This window comes from Phyllopteryx taeniolatus, chromosome 4 (genome assembly GCF_024500385.1).
Source record: "Phyllopteryx taeniolatus isolate TA_2022b chromosome 4, UOR_Ptae_1.2, whole genome shotgun sequence".
Classification (NCBI taxonomy): domain Eukaryota; kingdom Metazoa; phylum Chordata; class Actinopteri; order Syngnathiformes; family Syngnathidae; genus Phyllopteryx; species Phyllopteryx taeniolatus.
The window spans coordinates 24,941,279-24,953,634 of NC_084505.1; the positions used below are offsets into that span (position 1 = coordinate 24,941,279).

The window sequence follows — 12,356 nt, forward strand, 5'->3', positions numbered from 1 at the left end:
TCTCTGTACATCCATCCTGTTGGAATCCAAACTGTACAATAAAGACACACGCACACAGCAGAGTGTAAAAGATTATATTTATATATAGTATTCATATAAACAGCTTTTACATGTGAGTGCCATGGACATTTGGGCACGTTTTGGGCTTCTTATTCAAGTGAAAACATGTTCTTTCACCTTTAACACACTCACTGGACACAACAATTGCCTTATGCCTATATTATATATATATATATATATATATATATATAAACATTTTATCTCCAAGGGAAAATACTGCAGTTATGTAGTTGGTAAAATAAAACATAACTTAACAGAACAACATCATGAAATACGTTGATAAACTTGATACAATTAAAAATGCATGTTGTAGACAACCACAACATACCTTTTGGAGTCTGGAACATATAAGCACTTACAATCATTTGAAAATTAAAAAACACACTCACATTTTATTATTTCTAAAAAATAAAATTATGTAATTTATTGTACTCGTGTTTAATAATTAAACATTTTAATGTATTGAATATAATTGTGTAATGTTTAGAATATCAAATATATTTGATATATTTATACAGTAAAACAATAATGATATATTTATGGAACAATAGTACATCTCCAGATTGTTTTTTAGAAATTCAGTAAACATGAGTATGAAGGTATTTTTTAAATAAATACAGTGAAATGTATGATGATGATGATATATATAATTATTTACAGATATATACATTGTACAGTGGTACCTCAACTAATTTTTCAAGATCTGAGCAGTCACTTGGGTGATTTAAAAAAAACAATAAAAATAATAATAATAATTTCCCCCCTCCAGTTGTGAGCAACTAGCGTTTTGGTACAAACGCTAGAAGCTGGCAGGAAACTTCACAACAAGCAGGAGCTAGTTGAGGAATTCTTCAAAAATTACCCGTGTAAAACGCAACTTACGAATGATCATTTGCTTAGTGCTAGCACACTATGCAAACCGGCTAATGAAACTAGCATGGGTGTTGCAAACAAATGGTGTAGCAACACATTTAGACAGACAGACCATATAACAATACTCGCAGGCATATATTCTTTATCCTCTGTGGAAAAACAACTGCTATTACTGCAGTTACTGAGCTTAAAAAGGGACCGTCTTCTTTGTGTATTTGTTAAGTAATAGGGTATACTCCCCCTGGTGGCCACGGCGTGCAGACCAGGAGCAGCACAACGTCAATGGGCATTAAAGCATGCAGTCATGATGCACAAACCGTTGAATTCTTCACATTCTTTTTAATTGTTATTACCGTATTTTCCGGACTATAAGTCGAACCAGCCAAAAAATGCATAATAAAGAAGGAAAAACATATATAAGTCGCACTGGAGTTACAAGCGTGGTCACAGAACAAATTAAGCTAGTAAGTTAAGGCACCACTGTATTATACTCTACTCACATTTAATGTTTTTAAAGTTGTATTTATTTAATAGTTTTCAATACAAAAATATTTTGGATTAAATTATATAATTGTATTAAATGTAGCCCTTCGAAATATTCAAGACAATCCTTTATTTTGTATTACATTTATATTCAATAAATTGTGCTCTATTATTTAGTTTGAAAACTAACATTTTTCCATTGTATTACATTATAAATATTCAATAAATGATTTAATTACCGCAATATTCTTTCTCGGAGGGTTACTGAGTGTACCCAATGCTGTGTCTGGTGCGTTCAGGTTCAGTTGGAGGCGTCAAAGCGCTTCTTGGTCGCCATCATGGCGCGCTTGATTTGCTCAAAGGAGACGAACATGACCACGTTCCACGAGCCGAGCCTTAGGAAGGACGGCACAAAGCTGAAAAACACAAAAGGGAAAATTATGGGATGATAGCGGTGTAAGTGTTAATTTATTTGAAATTCTGCTAGTGTGCTGAATAGTCAATGTACTAGTATGCCCGTATAGATAATGTAACAATACTCACGGACATATATTCTATATCATCTATGAAAAAAAACTAATATAACAGCATCTTTGTGCGTCACAGTATTAGTAGACAAAGTACTATTCTTCTCAAGTTGTGTTTGCACAACTGTAGTATTACACTGCCTCCCAGTGGCCAAGGCGGGTACACCAGAAGGAGCAGCACAATGAATTGGATTGCAGCATTAAATTATGATGCACAAACTGTTGAATTCTTTGCATTCTATTTAATTATGTTTATATTTTGTATATTTATGTTTTGATGCTACTTTTTATTCAGACCGATACCAGTTCGAGTATTCCCGCTTGAGTACTCACTGATTCCGAGTGCACAATGACAGACAACTGTGATCAAGGATCTTTCTTTCTGACGCACATAATGAGTCGCCGATGTGTCACACCGCAGCAGTTTAGCGCCAACTACTGGCAAGGAGGACTTCCCTTAAGTATCGGTGGCTGGTCTCGCCAAGGCTGATACCTTGAAATAAGGCCGGTATCCAGTACTCGCCTGTCTCTAAATTATGTTACTCCTCTATTTCTATGAAGTACAAAATCATAGAGTGCAATTTTTCCTCATTAAAAAAAACAATTTTTCAGGGAGGCTGGAACAGATTAATAGCATTACCATTCATTCCAATAGGGAAAGATGATTTGAGACGCACGGGGGCACCGAACGAATTAATCTCAAGGTACCACTGTCGTACTAGTAGCGTGCTGACGTCAACTAGTGCGCAGCTTTTCTTCACTAATAAAAGTAGTTGAACAGCTAGGTATAAGTGTACTAGTGTGCAGAATTGTGTTAATCGTGAGGGCAAAGAGCATACTAGTAGTATTTGACTGAACTGCTCAAAGGGCTTTGCCTCACTCACCCCTTGTAGAAAGCTGTGGGCCCCTCTTTGGTCAACATGGTCCAGGCGCAGTTGATAGCGCTGCGGTACTGACCTGGCGGAGAGTTCATGTACCTGGTCTTCACCACGTCCACCGGGGAGGCGATCACCGTGGTGACGAAGCCGGCGCCGAAGGCCGACACAAAGTGACACGGCAGGTTGTCTGCGGGGAGGGGGGGGGAAACGCCGCCGACAGTCTTATCAGCATGAGGGTGTGAGGGCCGCGGGCCAATGGGCTTCCTCCGTGGGTGCGCGCGTCACCTGACATGAGCTTGTGTCGCAGGATGGCCTCTTTGATGAGGTCGTAGGTCACCAGCTCGGTGCAGTTGACCAGCGCGTTCCTCGTGATGTTGGGCAACGTTCCTGGTGGGATTTGGCGCAGAAGATTTCAGAATTGCTAATTGGGAATGAACTTCATCCCAAATCAAATTCAGGTCATTTAAAGCCTCAAAAATGTACAAATAGATAAAATAATAATAATAATAATAATAGATTACAATTTGAGGATTCCATAGTGACGCGCTTTAAACGGTCACATTTCAAGTTTTGCTTTGAATGATGTTTGCTTCCTTTTTGCATCAATGGTGTCGAAATAATAATAGTAAACATTCAAGGACAGTATGTAAACAGCAAAAACAAAAATATTTACTAAAATATAAATGTTTACATTTATTATCCAGTTTCTTAATTAATTCTACTCTTGTAAATTATTTTTTTTATTACCTGCGTGAAATGATTGTAGAAGTAATGAAAATTGAGGGTTCCTACTGGTGCTTGAAAAACTTCCACATTTCAAGTTTTGACAAATGATGATGATCATTGCTATTAGTTGTAGTAATATATTTAAAATTATTTGTATTTATTTTTATTGTATTTGTATCTCCTTTTTTTGAAAAAAATAATGTGTGCTTTAAATGAAAGTGATTTTATTCCACATCAAGCTAATCTTTTAATATATATTTTATAATACATACTAAAAATAATAAGAAAAAAAATAATAAGTGTTCCAGACTGGGGCTTTTAATGTTTGCTTTCTCAAACTTTTTTAATAGGGCACCAACTGTGTTGAAATGCTAATCATTAAAGAATTCCCCCCAAAAAAGTACCAAAATTATGATTATATTTTAATTAATTTTATTTCATATCCAGTTTATTATTCACATTTAAGTTAACAATATAAGTAAACAATATCAAAATAATATCAATTATATTTGAATAATTATGAAAGTATAATAATAAAATAATTATATATTATAAAAATAAACTGCATTTTTAAGGTATTTTTTTATTTGTCATTTATTTTTTTTAAACTTGTATTGCTAACGTATACCATTGCGCACCAACATCAGCGCCAGCCCGCCGCATCGAGTCGGCGCTCTCGCCGTCCCCCACGTACCGAAAATGCACCGAACCGTAGCCCAAAAACCGAGCTACGGAATGTACCGTGGGTCACCTGTACCCTCGCACCGCTAGTATGAAGCCCCCAAAGCAGCATTCATTATTTTTGTAGTAGTCACGACACCTTTCCAGAGTCCGCGCAGTCCTTCGTTGCGGAAGATGTGTCTGTAGGCCTGCATGGTGCCGCTGTAGCGCCGCGCCACTCCATCCAGGTTCATCTGAGCCTGGAACCTCACCTTCACCACGTCGGTGGGCTGAGCGAACGATACCGCCATGGCGCCCGTCGTGCAGCCGGCCAGGATGCGCATTAGAACTCCTGCATCTGTACACACACACACACACACACACACGCAATGACACAACTTAAACTTTGCAAGTCATCGGACAAAATCTCTTGGAAAATGGCCAAATGGATCCTAACATAGCCGCTGTAAAGCAAAATCGCATACTTTTCGAGTGTGGGTCCTTGAGACTTTTTTCGTGGGTACCCTCATGACAAACAGAAACTTCACATTGCTGAGGGACACTCTCTCCGGGTGCTGAATTTCCAAGTAGAGGTGCAAGGATTCATCGATAACTAATCGATTTTCAAATTAAGTCAACTATTTTGATAATAGACTAATTGGTTAAGAGAGATTTTTTAACTTAAAATTGCCCAAATCGTCAGAATTTCCGTAAATATTCTTTGATTTCTGTAGTCTTCTATGAAAGCAGACTGATTGTCTTTGTGTTTCATCAAAATGAGACTGCAAACATCTGCTTTTACATTTTTGCCGATTTTCTGATGTCCTGCTTTTGAGTGTAAGGAACGGACGTTAAAAGGTTTATTTTATCCGATGAATCGAAAGAAAAAAGAATCGACCGATTAGTCAATAGTTAAAATAATCGTTATTTGCAGCCCTATTTTCAAGCATTTTAGGCAACTGTGTTCAGGCCCGACATAAAATCCTCGCTTACGCTCTGCTCCTCCGGTGTAGAAATCTTTGACGTTGTCGTAGAGGCCGATTCGCACCGAGGCGAAGCACACCTGCCTCTGCAGGCCCGCCACCAGCCCGTTGTAGAGCGAACGCGGACCCTCGGTGCGGATCATGGTACTGATGGTCCCGAACACGCCCCTGTAGCGGATAGCCTTGGCCTCCGCTGCAGCCACCTTCTTCTCGCCTTGGATCTGAACTCGGGAAACATGTTTTGAGCGCTCCTTGTAACCACACACACACACACACACACACACACACAGACATTTACCTGTAGCCTAACTTTGGCTGTGTCCAAGGGAAACGTGACGATGTCGGCGATGCACGCCGCCGCCCCCGCACTCGCCATCTTTACCCCGAGAGGAGGGGGCACGTCTGAGGGTTTCAGGCCAACCATGTTGCCCGCAATCTAGAGGTCACACACACACATCCGCGAGCACTTGACGTCCACTCAAAAAGGTTAGTAGTTACTTACAAGATGGCGGAAAAGCATTAGACGTGGCTATGGCCCAACTAAATGAAGTTCCTCCCCTCACTTCAACAGTTTCATGGTGCCAGAGCAATATTTTTCTATTAGACACGGCTATGGCCTGAGCACAAAATCGGCCAATAACGGAGGAAAGGTTGCAAAAAAAAAAATCCACAAATTGTCGAATTCATAAAACTGTATCCCCCCACGCCCCCAATAATTTGCCGTTCACTGTTCACAAATTCACCTATTCTGTCTTTTTTTTCTTCTGCAAACCTACCCTCAGCTATTCGCTGGCGCCAAAGCCCCGTCGAATAGGAACTAAAGTAACAATGCCTGGTATTGTATGATTTCAGTGTATCGGGTACTCGTCAAAGCTGCCAATACCAACCACCGATACTTAAGGAGCCATCTTGTGTCTGTCAGAAAGTAAATGACATGCATGGCTGATACAATGTTTTTCTATTTGCCATCCTCTCTTATGCCTTTTAAGACACAATGTCTAAGTATGTTTCTAGGTTTTATGTTAATACTTAGAGTACATTACTCTTTTTCTACTGAGATTTATACATTTATTAGTGAACTCAATTTGGATGTTATGCTAACTTTCTGCATTGCAGTATTTCATGCATGTATTAGCTGCTTTGACCGACTCCATGTGCATTAATAAGGTATATTTTACCTCTTGAATGCAGTACAGCCAACCGAGCTAGTTTACTTACCTGTGTATATTATACAGAGAACATTACTCACCTGTTGCTAACATTTTTGTACTTGGATGTATCTATGATATAGATACAATAAAGTATTGTATATTATTTTGTAATCTTGTATCTTTGTGGTAAGTAAAATGTCCCAAACCAAGACCCACTTCTATGGGATTTATTAAATTCACTGGAACACAACAGTTTGTTTTGTCTAATGTGAAATGTGTGCTTTGGCTCACTAAAGGTTAGGAAACACAAATACGAGCTCTCTTAAAGTATGTACATAAATGGCATTTAAAAAAAAAAAAGTTGACTTACATGGTGTGAAATGTGGATTCTCGCGTGTCAATGGGCAGGATTAGCGGATTGTAATCCATAAAGGGCAGGTAGGATGTGGTTTGGCTCTGCTATTTATGTAGCCCCCCATCCCTGCCCCCTCTATCTCCGACGTCTTTATGATACACAACACAAGAGGCGTTACTTACTGTGTCTCCCGGAGTCAAAAGTCCAGCCACTGTCAAAAAGTCAATGTTCAATTGGAGCACTCTTCAAACAAACAACCTTGTCATAGGCCTCCTGCCACCACCCTCCCACCCCCCAATTCTCCCCCACCTCCCCCTCTGGAAATGACTGTCACCAACGTATTACGAGTAAAATTTCATTCCCCTTCCATTCATGTCATCGTTAACTAATTGTAACACATCAACTGGAGGTTTAGACAATGTATTTGTAACCACGTCCAGCTTTTCTGAGCTTTTTTTTTTTCTCTCTTCCTTCTAATGGCACGGGGGGAAAGGCATCACGGCGACGAAGGTAAAAGTTGTGACTGAAGTTCACAGTGGAGCAGATAAGAGCTTTTTGCATCATCGCACCGCGTTGTCCCGCTTTCATAATGCCTTGCGCCACAGATGTACATAGGAAGAAAAAAAAAAAACATGATGTACAGTGGATATAAAAAAAAAAAAAGATCTACAACCCAAGATGGCACAAGGTGTTACTACAAAAATGTCATGAAAAGCCTCCTAGAACAGCTGAACTTAATTGAGGTTTTATCCGTGGCATTTGAAATGGGGACAGATGTGTGCTGACTCCCATTTAACATGAGTTTACATTTGATTAGTTCATTCAGATGATTCTGATACTGATTCAGAACACAGCCACATCCCAGTTGTAAGAGGGTGTGCATACTTGTGCAACCACGTTATCTCTGTTTTATTTTTACTTAATCCCCCCCCCCCCCAATTTTCCATTTGAGTTGTACAGTGTATAAAGTTTTAAAAGGCTTTATCTAGGTCATAATCTCAAAAACCTGCCATTTGAACAAGGGTGTGTAGACTTTATATATATCTACTGTACATGAAAAAGGTGCCAAAATTGCAACACGTGGCTTATCGTGATTGTTTTGGACCACCTCACTACTGCAGGGATTATTTTATTATATTTCTTAAATGATTTAATAATTAGATTTTTTTAAATTTATTATACTACTAATTAATCTTGAATGAGTTTGTCTATTGTACTGTGGGAGATTTTTTATTTGTTTCAATGATTTAGTATGTTTTATTTTAATATTATACTCGTTCTTAGTGATTTTTTTAAAATATGTCATACCTGTTAGAGAATAAAACTCTTATTTAAAGTAATTATGTATTTTTATTACATTTAAATAACTTATTTTTTATATTTTTGCATTATTGTAAATTTATTCAATGTTTTTTTATTTTTATTGTAGTTGCTTTTTTAACTGGAATTGTTAGTTATTGAGAAAATATTTTCTATATTAGTGTTTAATAACTGAAGTCCTCATTTCTTGCAAAAGAGGAGGAACAATTAGTATAATAATAAATGAAATGATTAAAAATACATTGAAATGTATTAACTAAAGCAACTACATTACTTATTTTTTATTTAAATGGACTGCATTTTAGCATATTTATTAGATACCTTATCAATTATTTTTTTTTTTTTTTCAAATTTGATTGCATAAATGTGGAACCAATTTCCTTAATTTTAACTTGCTATACTATTTATTTATTAATATATTTTAAAAAAGGAAGGAAAAAAAGAATATATATATATATATATAATTCTCGTAGACAACCAGAACATACCCGACCAATCACTTTCTGGAAGGACAAGTCATAGCGCAGAAACGCTACCTAGTGGAGAGATTGGCCAATCACAGCCTTTGATTAGAGGAATTAGAGGTCCTTTTTTTTATACTCATCTGTACTTCTATAGAGGTAAGTGTGTGCGTGTGTGTGTTTCCTGCCAAAACGTAGATCCTGAACCACTGTTTTTACCATTGATTCATTATTAATTATGATTTGCTGTGGCGTGCATCCAACATTGCGGAAGGTTGGGCCCTGTGTTGAGGTTACTGAACCGTGATTGGTCGACACCAGACACAACCCGTTATTTTGTTGACAGCATGGACAATATGTTATGCTATATGACCTTCATTTCGAAGCATTTATGGTAAATGATTCACTATTATTATTTTTAAAATATGTCAGATTTCTATTAATTAGTTGTATTTTTTGGACAAAATCTTTGTAGACAATATTGTACCCCTCAAATTAGGGCAAATAATTAAGTCTAAATATTTTCTAAATGTTTTTTTTTGTTTTTATAAAAATGTAACAACTATGCTACTACTCCACGTTAACATGGATATTTGAATTCAACAGCTGTCAATTGCAGTGAATGAGTTAAGCTAACGACATGTTGCCGAAACTAAAAAGTTTTTAAGTTAAAATAAAAATAAAGAGTTTTAGGTTCAGGAGCACCGGGAAACCTTTCACATACACATCAGGAGCCCCAGTGGGACCACAAAAACCAAAACGGCACTTTTCATTTTTTGGTTTGTTTCATCATCTCCAAAAACGGTTAGCTGACTAGCATAATTGCCTAAGTCATTATTAACTTGCTGTTACCTAATCAATAAAGAATACAAATGTAGGCTTACTTGCCCCCCCCCCCCCCCCCCACCCCCCCTTGTTTTATGAAAATATTCAAATATGACTAAAGCCACTAGGATCAGGAGCACCAGGAAAGCTTTCACGCACACAGCAGCCCCAATTTTTTGTTTTCATCAGTTTCATCATTACATATAAACTCAGTAGGGCAGTTACCCAAAATAGAAAAAAAAAGTGACTTTTTGTAGGACATTAAATCTAGACGCCTAAAATTAAGTAATCCGAATTAAAGCAACACGTATAATTTTTGATGATGAGGTCATAAATAATAATAGGTGTAAAGCAGCGGACTGTCTTAATTTCATTTTATTTTCGCGTCGTGCTATTCAGTGCATCGAACAAATGAAGCAACAAAAACAAATGTGTACAAAAATTGTAAAAAAAAAAAGAAAAAAAAAAAGGCATCAGGAACATAAACTTTAAAATACATGAGTGCTTGTAGAGCCCACATAAAGTGACAGCGTGTCCATACAACAGCGCTTTAGTGACATTGTCATCCTACACTACCTAAACATTTTCTACTTACTGTACACCGCTCAACACTTCCTGTGTAAAACTCTTCATCAGAATCATTGGAAGGAATAACTTGATTATTTATTCCCATTATTTGGGAAGGTGACCTAATCAGCGCAAGTGGAATAAGCGTACGCTACTTGTCAACCGCACGGTACCCGCTCGGCTCGACTCGACTCTCCTCCCAGGTTTTTCCGCTGGCAAAAGCAGCTAGTTTCTAGTTTACGAGCCGCTGGTCTAAGCTTGGTCAAAAATGAACCGGCTGTTGTTAGCTCCTGCTGTGCCTTAGTCTCCATTTTGCTGCAGCGCTCTAGTTCTCTCAGTGCCTGCCGTCTCTCTTCTGATTTCTTTTTCCTACAGTTAAGAAATGATGAGTTGCATCAACATGGACAGTCTCATGGTGCAGTGATTCCAAACCATTGTGCCAAAATCATCCAATTTCACTTCATTGTTCTGAAAATCATTATTTAAAACAAATAATATATCTTTGTTTATCTAGCTATCTAAGCAAATTATAGTGACAGGCAGAACAATTAATCGTTTTTCCACTAGATTGGCGGAAGATCCAATTAAGCTGTGTATCCACCTGTTGCCATTCATACAACTGAATAATAGCAAAGTGTTCAACTACACAGGCCCCACGTTTCGCACCGAATAAGTCAATTTGTGAGAAAAGACATATAGTGTATACATTTTGGGACATTTTTGTGTGCTGTGAGATTTTGCTAACGTAAAATGTGTCTTGGCTCAGTAAAGGTTGGGAAAAACTGTAATAGATTACAGTGATAGCACTATCTACTGTACAGCGACGACATGTGATTACAGTATGTTGTCTCTACTCGTGAGTTTTTGGTCACATTCATTGCACTATTTGACATGACAGTAATCTCCCGTATATTGGCAGTTCGCTGTTCATAAGTTCACTTTTTCTGCAATTCCCTTGAAGTGTTTTGGGAAAATAGTTTGTCGTTATTTACCCTTTAAACTATTAATACGGGCAATTAGAACCTTTTACAGGGGTTGGCATCGATTACAGCGAACCTCCCCACATATTTCTGGCTTTTGACGCCATCTCGTGGCATCTTGGTACCAAGTAACTGTTCAGGGGAGCGTCACTTAGACTAAATTAGTGATTTGCCACCATCTTGTGGCATTTTGGTGCCAAGCAACTATGATGACTTGAGTTGAGGATCTTCATTTTAGAAAAAAAAGTAGTGTTTTGCCACCCACCATCTTGGGGAATTTTGGTGCCGAACAACTATGTTGAAGTGAGTTAAGGAGCTTCATTTTGACAACATCTTGCGGCATTTTGGCACCAAGGAACTATTTGGAAATGTGTTGAGGAGCTTTATTAAAAGTCGTTCTTTGCTACCATCTTGTGGTATTTAGATACCAAGCAACTATGTTGAAGTGAGTTGAGAAGCTTCATTTTAGGCAAAAGTCACGCTTTGCCACCATCTTGCAGAATGTTCGTGCCATGCAACTATCTTGACGTGAGTTGAGGAGCTTAATTTTAGAAAATAGTGTTTTGCCACCATCTTGTTAAAGTGAGTTAAGGAGCTTCATTCAGACAGAAGTAGTACTTTGCCAACATCGGGTGGCATTAATCAAAGATTTTCGCAATAGGTAGCAGGGCTCGGTTCCTTCCCGCCGCCAATAGTGGGGGATTACTGTCAATATTCATCTAAAACCCACACGAGACGGCGTACAAATATAAATAAGAAGCGGTAAGAAGTCTCGGTCTCAACCGGAGAGTGAGATTTCATAGTCACTGGTGGACAGCAGGGCTTTGCGTCCGACTTTGCGTACATTCTTTGCGTTGGTGATGCGAGCCGACATGTCCGCGGGCTTCTCGAAGTACAGCACCAGCGCCTGCTCGATGAGCACGGACGCCAGGAACTGCTCGAAGGTGATGGCCCAGTCTATGTCCAAGCCGGGTTCAGCGTTCTTCTTCTTCTTCACATCCCCGTCGCTCCTCACCAACACCGTGTCGTCGGCGATGTCTTCGCAGCGCAGCCTGTTGTTGTCATCCGGGTCGTGCGAGCCGGCGCTGAGCACCGAGTACGACGACACCGATGTGTCGTCCTTGGCCTCGTCGTCCGAGGTGAGCATGGCCGATTTGGGAGACGCGTCCTCCAGCTTGATGTCCTGCATGGCTGGCGAACGCTCCTCCTCTTCCTCCTTCCAAAAAAAAAAATGTAATTAATTTCTTGGCAATTTGGAGAAGGAAATGCAGTGCTGCCTTGACTTACGAGTGCCCCAAATTATGAGTTTTTCAAGTTATGAGCCAAGCTGACTTTCTCGGTTTGTTTTACAAGCAAAAATTTGCTGCCGCCCGCAGTCTCCTCTTGGATAAAATTTGTCCAATCTTGAGAATTCACTACAAGAGACCCAGGATTGTACTCCACAGTCTCCACTTTGCTGCGCAGCATCCCATTTCCTCAATGCCTACTGTCTTCTCTTTGATAAAAT

At 38.8% G+C, this 12,356-nt stretch overlaps 2 protein-coding genes across 3 annotated transcripts in view; both read right to left on the reverse strand.

The window, feature by feature from the left end:
- Positions 1-60: 60 nt before the first annotated feature.
- Positions 61-6,869, reverse strand: ucp1 (uncoupling protein 1). 2 transcript variants are annotated; one of them, XM_061770865.1, is made up of 7 exons: positions 6,712-6,869; positions 5,489-5,626; positions 5,201-5,411; positions 4,368-4,565; positions 3,107-3,208; positions 2,828-3,008; positions 61-1,832 (listed from the first exon to the last, which is right to left on the reverse strand). In XM_061770865.1, exons 2-7 carry the CDS (start codon positions 5,612-5,614, stop codon positions 1,718-1,720), a joined length of 933 nt encoding a protein of 310 aa, XP_061626849.1. In that variant the 5' UTR covers positions 5,615-5,626; positions 6,712-6,869; the 3' UTR covers positions 61-1,717. The 2 variants fall into 2 exon arrangements, with proteins under 2 accessions (XP_061626849.1, XP_061626850.1); XM_061770866.1 differs by lacking the exon at positions 6,712-6,869 and having other exon boundaries at positions 5,489-6,470.
- Positions 6,870-9,659: 2,790 nt separating this feature from the next.
- The window catches only part of tbc1d9 (TBC1 domain family, member 9 (with GRAM domain)), a 34,449-nt gene continuing 31,752 nt past the window's right edge, over positions 9,660-12,356 (reverse strand). Inside the window, exon 22 of the mRNA XM_061770868.1 lies at positions 9,660-12,065. Within this exon, the coding sequence (XP_061626852.1) occupies positions 11,628-12,065 (438 nt within the window). The 3' untranslated portion in view covers positions 9,660-11,627. The remainder of the gene's footprint in view (positions 12,066-12,356) is intronic.

Bases quoted from the DNA above. Each gene is read 5' to 3' on its own strand.
- ucp1 (XM_061770865.1), bottom strand. From the start codon at position 5,614: ATGGTTGGCCTGAAACCCTCAGACGTGCCCCCTCCTCTCGGGGTAAAG. The intron at 5,412-5,488 runs GTAAATGTCTGT...TCCCGAGTTCAG, and splicing joins CAGCCAAAGTTAGGCTACAG to ATCCAAGGCGAGAAGAAGGT. The intron at 3,209-4,367 runs GTGTCGTGACTA...AAATCCCACCAG, and splicing joins ACTGCGCGGACTCTGGAAAG to GAACGTTGCCCAACATCACG.